Source organism: Melanostigma gelatinosum (assembly GCF_949748355.1).
Source record: "Melanostigma gelatinosum genome assembly, chromosome: 15".
Taxonomy (NCBI): Eukaryota; Metazoa; Chordata; class Actinopteri; order Perciformes; family Zoarcidae; genus Melanostigma; species Melanostigma gelatinosum.
In genome coordinates this window covers 10275762-10292122 of record NC_136648.1, presented here as the reverse complement: position 1 = coordinate 10292122, position 16361 = coordinate 10275762, and the positions used below count along the sequence as shown (strand labels likewise).

At 42.2% G+C, this 16361-nt stretch overlaps 1 protein-coding gene across 1 annotated transcript in view; it reads right to left on the bottom strand.

Annotated features, from left to right (window-relative positions):
* gpr158b (G protein-coupled receptor 158b) overlaps positions 1-13651 on the bottom strand; it is a gene marked incomplete at both ends in the record, with an annotated part of 46974 nt that extends 33323 nt beyond the window's left edge. The window contains 2 exons of the mRNA XM_079284507.1: positions 7597-7702; positions 12795-13651. Of these exons, the coding sequence (XP_079140633.1) occupies positions 7597-7702; positions 12795-13651 (963 nt within the window). The remainder of the gene's footprint in view (positions 1-7596; positions 7703-12794) is intronic.
* Positions 13652-16361: the final 2710 nt, after the last annotated feature.

Below are 16361 nucleotides of genomic sequence, written 5' to 3'. Positions count from 1 at the left end.
CGTCGGCCCATCTATAATGTTTAACAGCAGTCTAGTCCGTCGCGTTGCACAGTTCTGAATGCCGGTTGAAAACAAACGCTGATGTGAAAGTTATTGATGCATTCCACAATAAATGCCTGAGAAGGCTATATGGTGTCTTCTGATTCAACATCACAGCCTTGGAATTACCGGTATACAGAAAATGAAAAAGCAAGAACATCATCATGAATAAGGCAAGAGGTTACTGTCATGGCTGGACTTTGTGCTCCGAATGGAGGCAGATTGCGTCCCAAAGTTTGCACTTAACTGGACTCCAGGCAAAGAGAAACCTGGAAGAGTATAAATAACCTGGTGCAGAACTGTTGGACTATGTTGCCAGGGATAGGGAACACTGGAGGTGGCTTTATGTCCCAAAATGTAACTTGACAGCACTTTTTAATTAAACCCTCCCTGCCATCTCTATCGAACTTAATGCACCCTAGCTTGTAACCCCGGCTTTCTGTGGAAACTATGAGGCTCCAAGTTTTTATTTCAGTAGTTATGCCTGGATATACATAAACTGATTTAGATGTGCTAAATTGGTGGATGTGAAAAATTCTCCATATATCCCAATCAAACGGGTGGTTTTCCTAGAATCAGCCTCATTGTTGTTGATGCAGCAGCAGAGCACTGTCTTTACAGGCTAGTAATGCAATTAATAAATACATGAAACGTGATTTTTTTGAGAAACTCAAATATTACTATCAAATATAAGTGAAGTTTGAGTCTGTAAACTTTGAGTTATTCACGAACACTAAGAAAGCTGAGACATATACCTGCAATATTTTTCACCCTGAGGAATGGAACGACATTGCAAAATTCCCTTTTTCATAAAAAATGTTCACCTGATCACAAAGTTAAACGATGTGTGGTCTTGTATTATTGATGGATGTGGTTTTCAAATGAACATTTCTCGTGGTAAATAGTGCTACACAGCATCTTTCATCTGGACTGTGTGTTCAGTGTGTCTAACATCTTAATGTACAGTACAAGAAGAAATAAGCAATGACCAAGAATTATCACATACACCTTTTGTTGGATACCAGACACCTTAGAGTGGCGTCTGTGTTTTGCACAAGTGGGCCCATTTGGAAAGAACCCCCTTTGTGTCACAGTCATGGTGTATAGGATCACTTCAGATGGCAATGGGCTTTAATAGATGCGATACTGTATGTAAATTAACAAGAGGAATTTGTGCTCTTCTATGTGTATTCCCTGCAGCCCCCAGAAGAAGTCATTTTCACAGCTGTATACTGAAGCTTGCGTCATAAATTTACCTGCGTTTGACCTTTTCTTTTTTTAAAGCAGCTTTGACTTGTGGTCTCTTTGATGATGAAAAAGAAAAATACTTAAACACACACATTGCCAATTGCTATACAGATGCAGTAAGTGTTGCAACACTTTAACCCAGCTTTAGCTGTGCAGCTTCAAACTCCGCGAGGAGAGACAGAGAGCCTCTGGCAGAAGAAAACAGAAGGAGGAGAGCGAAACAGGAAATGACAGAGCAGAACTGGTTATTTTATGTCTCTTCTGCTCCTCGTCACTTTTTTTTTTTTTGCCTGCTAGAGATACGGCAGGTAAAAAAACAGGTCTTGTGAGTGTCTACTTTCCTGACAAATACAGAATGACATATCTAAGAAGAGAAACCCAAAATCCAGCATATTCTTTCAACATAACCATCCATTACTGCTAACATTCTGCACAGGCTGTTGCTGTCTTTTTCAGTTGGATATCCCTCTCCTTACATGCAGTATTTATACTGACTTTAAGACTTTTGAAGCTTAAATCCTCTTCTTTCTCCACAATGTGCCAGAGACGACAAGGATTGCAAAAAGACACACAGTAAGGCAGAGACAAATATTTCATTTATGTCCCTTTTTTCACCCCATATAGCCTGAGACTGCAGAGCCTGGTCTCTTGCAGTGGGGCAGAGCAGGGCCACACATATGTCCAGGGAATTCATTTTTTAGAACAGAGGGACTCACATCACTGTACAGTAGCTGAGCTAAAGCTGGAAATAATGACGGCTTTTTCTTTCTCAGATTGCGCTTTTCTAAAGCTTTTTGCCGCAGCCTTTAAAGCAGTAGAAGAATATTTCTCAATTATAGCTTTGGTCAGTTCAAATGATGATGTTCTGTGTCAAACTGGCAAAGGCAGAGCAGAACATGTAGACAGATGGATGGATCATTTCTGACTTGCCTTTCTGCCCTCCTCGGAGGAGTTAATGAGCTTCAAGAAAACGGAGACACAGAGAGAGCAGTAAGGGCAATGGAGGAGGCAAAATGAAAAGCAAGAGAAAGATGAGGAGGGAGTGATAGCCTGAGATAGAGAGAGATATTTGGGGGAGTGTGAATAGCCATGGAAACAGGAAATGTAGCTGATTGAGGAGAGAAAGCGCGAGGAGAGACAGAGAGGGTAACCCTCACAGTACTCGTCTAATTATATAAGCAATGGCTCCTTATGTAAGCTGCTTCCTCTACGACTGACGATCCATAATGCATGAAGTCTTGTATTTGGTTCATTGTGACACATCCTACCTTCCTCCACAAGCCTCACTGTATCCGGGCAGACCAAAAAAAAAGGCCTAGAAGAAGATGTAAAAGAAGAAGAAGAAGAAGCTCATGTAGCTGAGGAAAAGGATGCTCAGCTGTAGCAAATTAAAACCAAAACTGTTTTGTGTGTATTCTCCATTTGAACCAGTTAACTTCGTTCTATTACCTAATTTTCAATTAACCTAAGTTCACTTAAGAACTTAAAGATTCACTAATCACGATTGTGGATATTAACAACGGACCAAATGACAATGTGTGCTGTGAAAAGGGACCCAAAGATAAGTATCTCCAAACTCTGATGTCCTCTCAGCTCTGGAGAGGCAACATCAACATCTGAGAACTGTAAACATGGGAAAACTACCCGTTATTCCCACTGGGAGTCTTCACGTGTTATTCCAAGATGGCTGAATTCCCTGAATGAGTCGCATTTGCGTTAATAATGGATTTGACTTACTACAGGTTTGTTGACACTAGTTCTTTGGCTGATTGGGAGATATTGTATCTGTTGGAAATGTAATGTGGGTGTGTTCCATTTGATCTAGAAAGTCGGAATTTCTGAGTTCAGAGTCGAAAATCTCAACTTGAACGCTGCGGTGTATTGCTATCTAACATGGCTGGAGCAAAGCCCATCAACTTTCTGAATTGTTGTACTAGAACGGGTTCGGGTCAACTTGAGTGTGACCTCGAAGCTCCAACTTCAGATTTTCGAGATAAATCGAACACCAACTGGGAGGCTAACATGAGGAATATGTACCTCTTGTCTGGTCATAATAACATTTTATACAACATAACAAACCCAGAAGTTCTTGTTAACAGACATATTTAGCAGCTAATGCTCGCTGTTTAATGGAGTGGAGCTATCAGCAAGCGTAACTTACATTTGTCATGTGGTCAGAGACACGACTCCAGAGAAATGCTGATGCGGCGACATGTTTGATGTCTCTTTAAATAAGTAACTGTTTGCAAACAGTTTTTATGTATTCTGCTTGTTAAGTTGCCCCCAAGTGGCCAAACATTTTTTTTTTTATAATTGCATGTTGAATAATGATCCTCACTATTTCTGAAACAAATAAAAATGTGTCTGATTGAAGTGAGACACACAGTTTGGAGGATGAATTGCCAGACATTACCTCCTCAGGTTTCACTGAACTGCCTTCACAGCAACTCAGAGGACACAGAATTCTCCATCATGCAGAATAAACAAAGTTGAAAAACTGCAGAGTGACCATAAAAGTTGTTCAGTTACAGATTAAGCCATTAGGCCTACATTTTAGCAACAATGAGATGTGTACCACTGTGGTAATACTCTGTCACATTACTCGAGTCTGTCTCGGTATTATCCGTCTCTCTGAGACAGAGCCTCGGGGTGTGTTTGTTCTCAGTGGGGAAAGCAATGAGCCTCACACTGACTTTCCACAGCCCATTTCCCAAAAAAATGGATTTATCAAGATATAGAATAGCTTTTTAATCGGGACTTTGGGACAAAAGGCAATTCTTACTTGGTATGTGAGAACAAGCCAAAATAACCTTTTTCTTTTTATTAAAGTTGTTTCTGAATGTTGTGTTGTGTGTGGTGCACTGGGATGGGATACATTTTAGCATCCAAATCATGTTTTCCTGAAAGCTTTTGACTGCACTGTTTTGAGACTTTTGATTTGAACAAGAAAAATTGAGGTAAAGTCTCAAAAGTACGACACCAACATGTGAGTGTTGCACTGGCAGAACAACAGCAATAAGCAATTGATAACATCAAGATGGAAGAATCTGGGAAAACGATTGAAAAGAGAGAATATTGAGAGGGAAATATCACAAAAGTAGAAACCACAGGGCGAAGAAATAAACAAGACATTGAACATTTCACATCCTAAATGTACTAAATCTAAATATTACACCCTACTGTGACCATAAGCGAAACTTATATTTCGCTTGTATTTCCACTGGTTTAGTAGTATGTCTTGTTCAATTGTATTTGCTTTAGATTCACTTTCTTTTTGAAGAAAACTCTTGATGACGTCTCCTTCTATAACTGTGCTGATTCTCACCTCTCTTTATTGAACAGGGATTTAAGTGACAGTCTGGAGATATCACAGACGCTCAAACACCATCAGCAGACTGTCAACTCCAATGATGGAAGCATTTGTGTTTCACTGAAACGATGTTTTCCTTCATGTGTTTCCAGCCATGCTAGAAGCTCTGTGAATGGTGGGGTCGGACTGTTGGTTGGCCACTTCGGTTCTGATTCAAATGTCTCGTCAACTATTGGATTGATTGCCATACATTCCGGTACAGACATTCACGCCAAAAAACTTCCAAACATGAACATGTTAGCATCATTATTGTCAGCATGTTAGCATGCTGGTGTTACCATTTCACACAAAGTACCGCTGCTGGCATGGCTATAGACTCTTAATCTTGGTGTTTTATAGCTTTATAATGCAAAAGCTCCAATACAAATTTGTAACCTCTGTTGAACTGCCCTCTGTTTAAAATCCTGAGAGACGGACTTTACACATGCAGTGGACAGCTGGAATACATCTAAATTCATCCTGTTAGAAAAATATAATTCCTATTGTTGATTTTAGGGCTGTCCTCCACCAAAGACATTGTTGGTCGACTAACACTTATACGATTTTGATGACCAATTTAATGGACAAATCTGTAAAACTCAGTTTCTCCACAAATAATCTCACAAAAGCACCACTTTAAATCTTGTGTTGACCAGAGATATGCTCATTAGTTTCTTGAACATAATTCATTCGGCATGAAAAAGCATGAAGAACGACTAATCGACTGAAGGAATCTCAGACCAAAACAACCAATTAGTCGACTAATCGCCTAAATAATCAATCCACCGACGGAAAAGATTGATGGCATTGTTAGAAACAGATTGATTTTATTGGTCAATACTTGTCCCCTCTAACAAAACATTTAATCTTTCAAAGTTTCAATGCTGCTATTTTCTTAATTGTTGCTTCCTACATTTGAAACAAGTAACACTGCTGATTCAAGATGGCACTGAATCATTGACTGCCGCTTTGACAAATATGGTGTGTGAAGTAGAATCATCAGACGAGGAGAGTAATGAGTGCTAAGCTCTGTAATGATCCTCTGAATAGCTCCTCCAATGGTGTTTCATGTTCAGGTCTAATTTTATCGACAGAGCAGAAGCAGTTTAAACGTTTGCACAGAGAGTAGAAGGAAAAACGTATGCACATACTGTACACAACAATCTACATGTAGTAACAACTAAAATACATAAACTGGCACACACACACACACACACACAGGAGACACCTTGGATAAGTCCATGAAAGTAGTCTTCGATGGACTGGTTAGAAGGGCTAAAAGGCACACAAACACATATCTGAACAGAGAATATAATTCTGTAATCGCCGCCATTCAGATTTTATCAGACAGTAACCATGAGAGAGTTGCTTATGACAATGGAACAATGCAGAGGAACCATCGAAACAGATCTAGACAAACATGGAGACATGTTTCCTCTTTAGTTTCCCCCCCCCATGACAAACCAAGAGCGGTTGAGGCACACAGACAAAGAGCATGGTCAATTATTCACCACATCTTGCATCAATCCATTACACCGCATTTATAATACATCATATGGCCAGCGACATGCCACGCAAGCCTTAACAGCTACTCTGGAGTGAGAGAGGCTTCATGCAATACATAACACTAATGCATTGGCACTGACATGAGCGAAGCAACGAACGCACAGCCAAGCCCACACACACACACACACACACACACACAGCACACAGGAGCTCTAACAGACACAAACATGATGTATGGCTGCTGCCAGTTCCATCACAACGGTCACACAGGTACCAGCACTATACCGTGGAGAAGACACTCTCACACACATATCACCATCATCAACCCTCATCCTCACAGACAAGCACACTGCAGCCCACTCACTGATGTCTACAGACACACGACAGTGTAGGGTTTTGTCTTTTTACACAATGTACCATGCGATGACGAGTGACGTTTTTTTTGGCTCTGTCATTGGCATCTATCTACCATTACACCGCTTTGGTCCAGATCAATCAATTGCTTGCCATGCAATTTGTGCGAGCATGCATGGTCCCCAGAGGATAAAGCCGACTGATAATGATGGCTTTTCCTCTCGCGCCACTGCTTTACTTTTTTTTGTGAAATGTCTCCACAGCTATTGGGTGATTGCAGATACATTTTGTGTTGATACCCGTGGTACTCCAAGGATGAATCTGAACCACTTTGGTGATCCTCTGACCTTTTGTATAGCACCACCAGCACGTCAAACTGTTCACGTACTCAGTAAAATAGCTTAACATCTACTGGATGGATTCGCACAAAACTTTGTACCGACATTCATGGTTCCCAGATGATGAATCCTGATGTCTTGATGATGATTCCCTGGCTTTTACTCCAGCACCACCATGAGGTTGAAAGTCGTGAAATGTTGCCATTAAATGAGATTCAAACATTCATGTTCCCCTCAGGATGAATTGTAATAACTTTTCCACTATCAGGTCAATTTAGATGTGTTCAATTATTTGGATTCGGAACAACTAACTAGCAAATAACAATGCTAGCATGCTAACATGCTAAACGCAGATCGTTGACATGGAAAACATTATACCTGCTAAACATCAGCATGTCAGCATAATTTAATTTGCATGTACTTACAGAAAGTAGGCTAAATCAAGGACACTTTATAATAAGGAACATTTTTGTGAGAGGAAATGGTGAAAAACATGTGTCACATGTCCAACAGGGAAGGCTCTTGTCAAACACCTCCTTAAAATCTTTACTCTTTGGAATTACACAGCTGTTGATCATGTTTTCACTTGATGCACATTTGAATGCTGTGATCACAGTGTTTGGTTGCATTTTTTCAGATAAAAGGGTGTATGGTTGAACATATGGTTGAATGTAACAGTGAAATACATTAACTTCACTTACAGCACACCAGCATGACAAAATAGACAAGCGACAAAAGACTGTTATTGCTGAGCAGACTCACTTCCATGCTCGTGAGATTACAGCGGTGAGTCCCAGCGAACCAGCCACTGTTGGAGCACTGGTCAATGTCCACATCCTGCAGGTTCACATCCACACGAACCACACCCCTGCCAGAGAGAAAGAAGGGAGGAAAGAGGGAGGAAATAAGGAGAATGGGAAGGATTGATGAGTAGAGTTAGAGGAAATAGTGAGAAAATCCAAAAAGAAAGAAGCCGGTACAAAGATAGAGAGAAGATATAGAGGAATCACAGAGATGTTACGGAAGAGGGAAGAGAGAAGATGAAGGAAATGATAAGGAGTAAACATTTTAATTATCAAATGATTAGATTGTGTTATAGTTGAGGAAAAAAACGGGAAGGGGAAAGGTGACACAATAGTATGGAGGTTAGGTAAATTAGTGTGAGGGAAAAGGAGGGAAGAGGAAATGGAGGCAGAGAAAACCAGAATAAAAGAGAACAAAATTATAAAGAACGAAAGAGTGGCGCTCAGGGGAAGTAAGGTCAATGGTGGGCGAAGCAGGGAAAGGGAGGGCGGTAATAGAGAGGAATGAATGAAATAGATTGAAAGTGGGAAATAAAGTAAGAGTGATGGAGGTGAAACACAGAGAGAGGAAGAGAAAGAAAACAGGAAACAGAAGCAATGTTGAAATTTCAATAAACACCAGCACAACAACTCTATGATCCCCAACGGCAGACATTAAAAATGCACTGAGAGATATATAAAAGTTGCATTGTTTTGCTCCACAAAGGACACACTGAAAGATATTGCCGTCTCTAGCTTTCCCCTTGCATTTATGAAAAAAAGAAAAGTTTACTCACACGAAAAATACAATAAATTCATTCTTAAACCTCCTCTAATACTGATTTAACAAAATATGCTTTATCAAGTCCTCAACAAACAACATTTGTATGTTGTTAATGTTGTTAGGTTATGGATGTGGGGAGATGTGTAACGATCGTTGTTCAAGGAGCTGTCTCTAGAGCTGTCCTAATATTTGCACCAGCTGGCGTGAATCAGCCGAGCTGTTTTCAGTGAAGGGGCTCTGATAAACCCACTGAACTCAATCAGCAAAAAAACAAAGGTACCGACGAGCTGGTGAGCACAGTTGAGCAGCTATAGAGTCAGATATTTTGCTCAGGAGTTGGTGGAGACCAAAACAGAGCTAAAAGGAGAATGAATATTGAACTTACATTCACCACAGTTGGTCAGAAACACGACTCCGAATTGAATAACATTGTTGCCCTCTGCTGGATGTGCTGATCTGTTGTATACAGTTTCTGCTTTTTAACCTGTATAACCTTATAACCCGAAGCATTGATGAAGAAGGGAATGCAGGGCTTTAGCGTTAGACTGCATTATTTTAGTTCGGTGTTACTTATAAACTGGCAACTGAGTGCAATTACCTCAAACAGCAGTGCATTGTCGTTTACAGCAGTTATTGGGGACTATTTTCAGCCGCAGATCAATTCACATTCAGCGTGTATTACAGTAATGTTTGTTCTCATTATTCATTGAAATGAAGGAATATGTTACCCAGTAAAACAGCGTAGCTCATTTATTTACTTATAATAGTTTTTTTGGAAAACGACGGAGCTCCAAAGCTTTATCAGACTTTGGATACACAGGCAAGACTTTTTGGAAAAATCGATTTACTGTTGGTTTGTGTGTTTTCATTGGATTTTTCAACAATAAGAGGGATATAGTATATACCACCAGACATATTCTTTGAGACATTGATTGAGTTCAGTTTATCCGTGGCCAGTGCAACTTGTTCTGGACGTAGCTTGTCCTTGTTTTGTGTTTCAATGCAAACTTTTAAAGACGGTAATTGGACGTGTGTTCTCTACTGTTCAGCAACACTGCAGACTGCAACTGCTTTCCCACCAAAGGTGAGAAAGATTCTCACCTTTCCTCGCTGCTTGGAGACCCAAACATGTCTGCAGGACGTTGGAACAGTTCAAAACTCGTATACTGCTGGCCCATGCAGCCGTGAGCCATCACAAATCCATACTGCGAAGTCAATACGTTTAAATATTGCTCGGGATGTTACTGGAATACAGCAATATAGAGGAAAACTACCTAAGACTTAAACCAGTGATGCTAAGTTTAAGCTGTTTTCATTATAGTCTACCTAATGTGCATCGCCAAGCCCAGTTCATCTCTCTCTCTCTCGCTTTCCTCTTTCTCTTACACACACATACCCACGTGAAAAGCATTCTTTGTCTTCTTTGATTTACATTCTCCGACCCATTTCTTCCACCATCGTACAAGCTGAACATTCACATTCACTCTCTCATCTTTCTCTCTCCTCTCCGGTTCGGTGGATGGGTCTGACACCCGTTACTTCAATCTGCCTGCTGGGAAGTGGAACAAACAAGCATGGAGAGAGGCTTTGGCCACCGGCTCTCCTCAAGTACACAATCCGACAGAAAGGGAGGGAGGCAAACGTGTTGAGTGACAAAAAATTGTTGCCAATCAAACTTACAGCCAAGTTCTGTCGTTGTTTTACGTAATCTTTAAGATTATTAAAATGTTTTAATTTTATTGTAAATCTACAAAAAATATATCATGAGTCACTCAGTTTTCTTCCAAAACTGCCCACAGCATTAGTTCTGTGTTGTGCTGTATGTGCAGTCTGACCAGGAGAGGTTGGGTCTTCATACGGTGAAATTAGTTTCTTCTATCTATTGTTGTTCTGACTTAGAGAAAATGGTACTTGTTCCCCCTTTAAGTAGGGACGCACCAATCTGACTTTTTAAGTCCCGGTACAGATTCCAATATCTGGGCTCAGTGTTAGTTAACAGCCTTAATGTGTGGAAGTGAATGGGATCATTCTTTTATGCAGGACAACATTAGGGCTTGACTTAAACATTGCTTCCCTAACTTTGTAAATCAAAAAGTAAAAATGTATATATCTTCATTGATATAAATTTTGTGAAATGTTATTTCTTATTAAAATAATGAGTCTCGTACCAGCAAATTGGTAAAAACAATCTTCAAAATTCATTCATTTCTTCGGCGCGATGCTTCTGGAGGTGCAGTCCGGTCCCAGCTCCCTCATGATTCTGATTCAACTCTGCATCGTGTATTTCGATTCGGTTTGCAAAAACAAATAAGCTCTGTTCTGTCGTGCGAAAGCTGCTCCCAAAACGAATTGCACTGGCCACAGACTGAGTTTTGAATTTGGCCTTTGAAGGACAGAGAGAACGGCAAAACAAGATGAGAAAGAGGTTGCTTTGAGGTAGAGAGCAGCAGCCACAGTGGAACTGACTCCATCATCTACACTAGCTTATGCTCTGTTCAGAGCCAACCAGCTTTCTATTTTTAGAAATGTCCTCACAGGACTGAGATGAGTGGCAGAAGTCATAGAAAGTTGCAGACCACAACCCACTTTATAAGAAGTAGAGTGAGAAGAGAACAGCATGCATCCAGTTGAGTCGTTGTAGTGGATCGTTCTACTCAATTGGGGGAGTGCATCTTTCTATGAGACACACTCTGGCCTTCACGTTCCCTTCCTAACGTGGTTCCCTCTGCTGACATCGTTTGCTGACCAAGTCAAAGACAAACTCAATGTCCACTTCATCCATTTTTTCTGGAGCTTTCAACTATTTGAAATGGTCATTATCAGCAGATACAATTTACTCGGCTGTCACCGAGGTCGATCTGTTGACAGCTCAGCTCAGTGGCTGTTACGATTTCATCAATTGCATCTTTAGGACTCCTTGTTGGCTTTAAGTTAGGCATGAACCATGGGCTAAAATTGCTTTGGATGAAATTATAACAGCATGCGCTCGCATGTCACCGGATCCATCTCACAAAAAAAGGAAAATTACACATGGGATTGGATGCACAAGTGTCTGACTTCTATTTTTCTGTCACAAATCACAGTCACTTGTAAAATGTCACTCATTTAAAATCCCTCTTGGCTGAGCTTGAACAGTCAATTGATAAATTATGAATGATTTCACTGAATTAATTTAATGAAACTTAACATCAACAGACACTTAACTGACACAAGCAGATCTTCCATTTCTCTCCACGAGTTAAACATCCTCATTACTGCACGTTGATGGTTGCAGACAGACAATAAGTCATTTTTGGAGACAAATGGGGCGTCTCAGCCAGAAATATGTGAGCTGTGATAGCAAACAGAAACTGTACTGTATCAGACTCTTAACTCAAGGGAAGTGTCTCACTAAGCTAAAATGGAAGACCGTGACGATTCTGATCAAACTGATTCTGTGGTAACTGCAGTTACCACAACTGTAACCGCAGTACAACTCCCAAAAATGTCCAGAGCACCTCCTGGACAGATAACGAGCTCCGTAACCCAAAAGGGAGTCCCTATGGCAGGTATGCTGCAGCACTTTGCTCAGGGACACGTCAGCAGGGTGGATGCCTGCCAACCTAAGGCCCAAATCACTAGCACGACACACTGCGTGTGAACCACGAAGCAACATTTCAGTGTTTTGTCACCCACATTAATTTGTCCAATGTATTCTCCAGTGTTAGGGTCGATTTTACTTAACATTTGCTGGTGTGTGTGTGTGTGTGTGTGTAGTAGAATAGTGGCTCCAAAAAATTAAGAAAGTGGGGTTTGCGTGCACTAAATGATTCATGATGAGTAAATCACTGGACATCTTTGTGTGTGTGTGATACATCTCTAGACAGCTGTAAGGGTTTATTGCACCTGAAATTCAGAGTGGCATATTGCAGTGTGTGCTCTTTCATCGTTAATGTCTTTCAAGACACTCTTTGAAATGTGAGATCATTGTGTGATTGTATGCACATAACACAAGCACACAGATGCCAGCATTAAACACTTTACCAACAAACACACATTGTAAAGCTTGCAGTGTTCATTAGATGCTATAGGCTGCAGCAGTGGAGATGCACAGCTGCGCTTTGACAGGCGAGCATATTAAATGAGAAAGGTACCTGTGGAACCTCTTTTACACCATCTGTTTCTGGCATCAAGGCCACAGATCATATTTAAATTCACTTTCACAGAGCTTTAATATGTGGGATACCTACTGCTGGTTGACTGTTGTAATGTTCTGAAAACCTTAATATGTGTAAAATGAACTTGCATACATTTGTATGCATTTAGAAGACAAAAAATGTTGTCTCAAAACGTATCAAACACAAACTGCATGTAGTTTCTCTCACTTTCTCACACACACAAACACCTCCTCTCACCTGAACACTGGTGCAGAGTTGCTCTTCAGTCCATAGAAACCAGCGGACAAGGTGAGCAGCCAATAGGGCACAAACGCCCCATGTTCACACTCCAGGTACGGTGCCGACCACTTGATCTGGCTTTTGTCCAGAAGGTAACTTCCACTCTTGGTGCCGGATACCTCTGGGACTCTTCTGTGCATGTGTGGTCTCCTACCGTCCCTAAAGTCGTTGAACCAGTCGGACTCCGGGCTCCTGCTCCCCAGCGGACGGTGCGCAGAGCCGGACAAGTCCTGCAGCACCACCTCCTTTTCGGTTCTGGTCGCCTGGAGGAAAACGTTGGGGCCCATGGTCGGCGCGTCCGCGTGGAAAGTCACCACCGCCCTGTGGATTTTGGGGTCCCCCTCGAGGATGCTCTGGACCAGCGCGTGGTACCAGTGGATGTCCCTCAGAGAGGTTTGCTCCCGGGACCTGTTGGCCTGCAGGATCATGTTCAGGAAGTTTGTGGCGTGCGCTACGGTGTCCAGGATGCTGTGCAGGGAGTAGTGGGAGGCGACGTGCAGGCCGCCTCGCAGGCTGCTCAGCTCGTACCTCCGCGAGCAGTTGACCTGCCTCAGCGCCGAGGAGTCTCCGGTGTGCAAGAACGCGGTCACCACCCTCGGGAGGTCCTCCTCAATTTTGTGCGCCACCACCGCGCGCTCGGTGCCCGGTACCGAGTAGTAGGTCGGGTGGTGGGGCTGCTCTCTGTTCATGTTTTGGGTGCTGAAGATCGGTGGGTGCCTTTCTTCCCGCTCATTATCCGACCACTCCACATAACCGTAGTTTGCTCCCAAAACGAGCCCCGTTTGCAGAAGCAGCGGAACGACCAGGAGAGCCATATCGTTCCGTTTTACAGGCACAGAGAAGAAACCGTGGGCACTTGGCAAAGTGTGGCGAGCATAACCAAAGCTGCTCTATTTATTCTACTGCTTCACGGTATTATAAACACTTCAGGAAGCACGCGCCAGAGAATGTCTTGAATTTCATACCCATGAATCAAGCTGAAAACGATGAAGCCTCTCCGCTTCCCGTCCTGGGCATCTTTTATCCGCGATAACACAGACTTTTCCTCTCTTCTTCTCCGTTTTTAACAGCAGCACTATATGATCCAAACACCCCCCAGCCTCATAACTCCTAAAAAACAACAACTACACAACCTTCTCATCAGCTCCGCATGTGTAGCGACGTTATGAACGAGCGCTCGCGGTCTCTTTTGACTCCTTCTCGGATGAATCCATGTCAGAGGAGTACGACGACGAGACACGGAGCAAATCCTTCTTGAATTTCCGTCCCTCCCAATATAACCCTAATAGGCCACATAAAGTGTCGCCCACCGGTGTGTGTGGGCGGAGCGTGGGAAAGACCGGAGCTGTCCGGTGCTGAAAGTAGCAGCCGTAGGATGAGAAGCGAGGGTGGCGGTGGGGATCAGAGGCTGTCAGTGACGAGGACGGAGGAGCAGCCTGTCAACTGGATCTGACAGGCTGCTCCTTTGGATGATTTAAAAGAGAATACAAATTAATAGTGTGCATGAGAGAGCGAGAGCAACAAAAGCCAACCATACAATGTGTTTATGTTATACTACTGAATGTACAATATACGGTTATGTGTACAGTTTAAGGCCCAAAGTATGTGGACAGCAAAACATTACACATTACAGGCGTTACAGTTTCCCCTCGCATTTATAGAGATAAACATTACCATCTGCTTCCTAAAACCATACACTCATTTTACTTAACGTCATGTTTCACAACAAAATGATGGCTTTTTTATCCTGATTGTTCATACTGTCATTTTGCTATACATCCCCAGTTAAAGGAGTCTTTGAGAGAGTTTTCCTTGTCCAAATCGTGGGTCTACGAATAGAGGATGTTCTGAGCTGTAAGGATTGTAAAGCCCGTTGAGGCTAGTTTGTAATGTATCTTTACACACACACTTACCATACCACACCTCCCATTTGAAATGTAACTACACATCTGAACTAAAAAAATTGTGAGCAATTGTGTGAACTTTTATGGTTGATCAGGAGTCAGCAGAATTTGTCTTTTTAAATATGTAAACTATTTAGAAGTAGAACAAAGAATATAGATATTTGGAGGTCTCTCACAACTTCCATAGTTTGCACAATGGAGAGTGAGACCTAAACTGAAAGACAGTTGCTGAATCTGCTGTTGAGAGTCATACATTTTGTCATCTTGTCCTTCATGACTGGTGGTCAGATGGAGAAGTAAAGACAGCAGTGGGCGATATTGTAAATGCAGCATTGTTCAGCAGCCAGAAATCATTATATCGTTATATATACATAGACATAATATACACATAAAAGAATATGTGAAAATGTGAACAAGGGAAGTCAGAGAGATGATCATTTGTGTGCCACCTGCCTCTCTTTGTCATTCATACTGAGGTTGGGAATCCCGCTTTATGTCGCCTACTCCATGTGTTCATCTGTCTTTGATCAAAAAAACAAACAAACAAGCATTGTTTTTCTTGTAGTGCAGGAGTTTTGTGTGTTCACGTGTCCGTCTCGGTCTGCTCTGACGCTCTCTGGGGCTCATCGGGACTCGGCCCCGGATTTTAAATGTGCGTTGCAGCGTACGACCGGCCCGGGGTGACTCGCAGGCCGTTGCCATGGCAGTGGAAGGTGACGACCGCAGAGTTCTCCCCGTGCTGCACGCTGCAGCAAGAGACGGGGAAGTATAGCCTGTCTGGCCCTGCAGCACAAGATCTACAGTATCCACCTCTCACACAGACACACTCGCACACTGATCAATCTGCTCCAAATCAGACTGATATTTGGACATCATAAGGACAGATATGCATAAAGGTAGATGGATAACTGGTGTTAGAACAGATAATACTGACATGGAAGTAATTGTAAGTCTCAGAAATCACTAAGAACTCTTTCATTCATTTTGTACATTGGTTTAAATGACTAAGCAGCCTCAGGGCCCCATCAAAAACCACTGTGCAGTGGTGGGGATGGTGAATTAGGTGGAGGAAAGGAGACGGTACCGAGCAGTGAGAGAGCATCAGAGGGAAGGAGACGAGAGACTGTACAAAACGATTGCTCCTGCCCCCTCTATTTCATCTTCTTTTACAAGCTGCACTGCCTCCTGATGAATATTTGATAGGCATTTGCTGCTTCATCTGCATACTTTACAACTTGAGTGCGTACAACTGCAACAGTGGATGAGAGGGCTGCCGTACCAGCCGTTCTTTCACCCACGCTCTCTGTTCTCCCAGAGGTTCCTTTCGGTTTTCTTCAGAAAAGAGCAAGTGAAGAAAAAATAAAAGGCTCATGAGCGAAAGAGTCCTCTAAAGCTTTTTTATTTATTTTTTTAAGCGCATGCTGTGGTTTGCTGCGATGCCTCACCCATGCAGGGAGACGTATTTGGAATGAAACAAGAGTTGCTGTCAGTCGTAAAGGTGACCACGGCTCAATAGATACGTTTACAGTTTCTTGCTTTGAAGTGTGTGTTGTAATGAAAAGGACATCAACATTCCTTTACAAGTGTATGGATGTGTGCTGTATGCCCTGAATTCAATTGT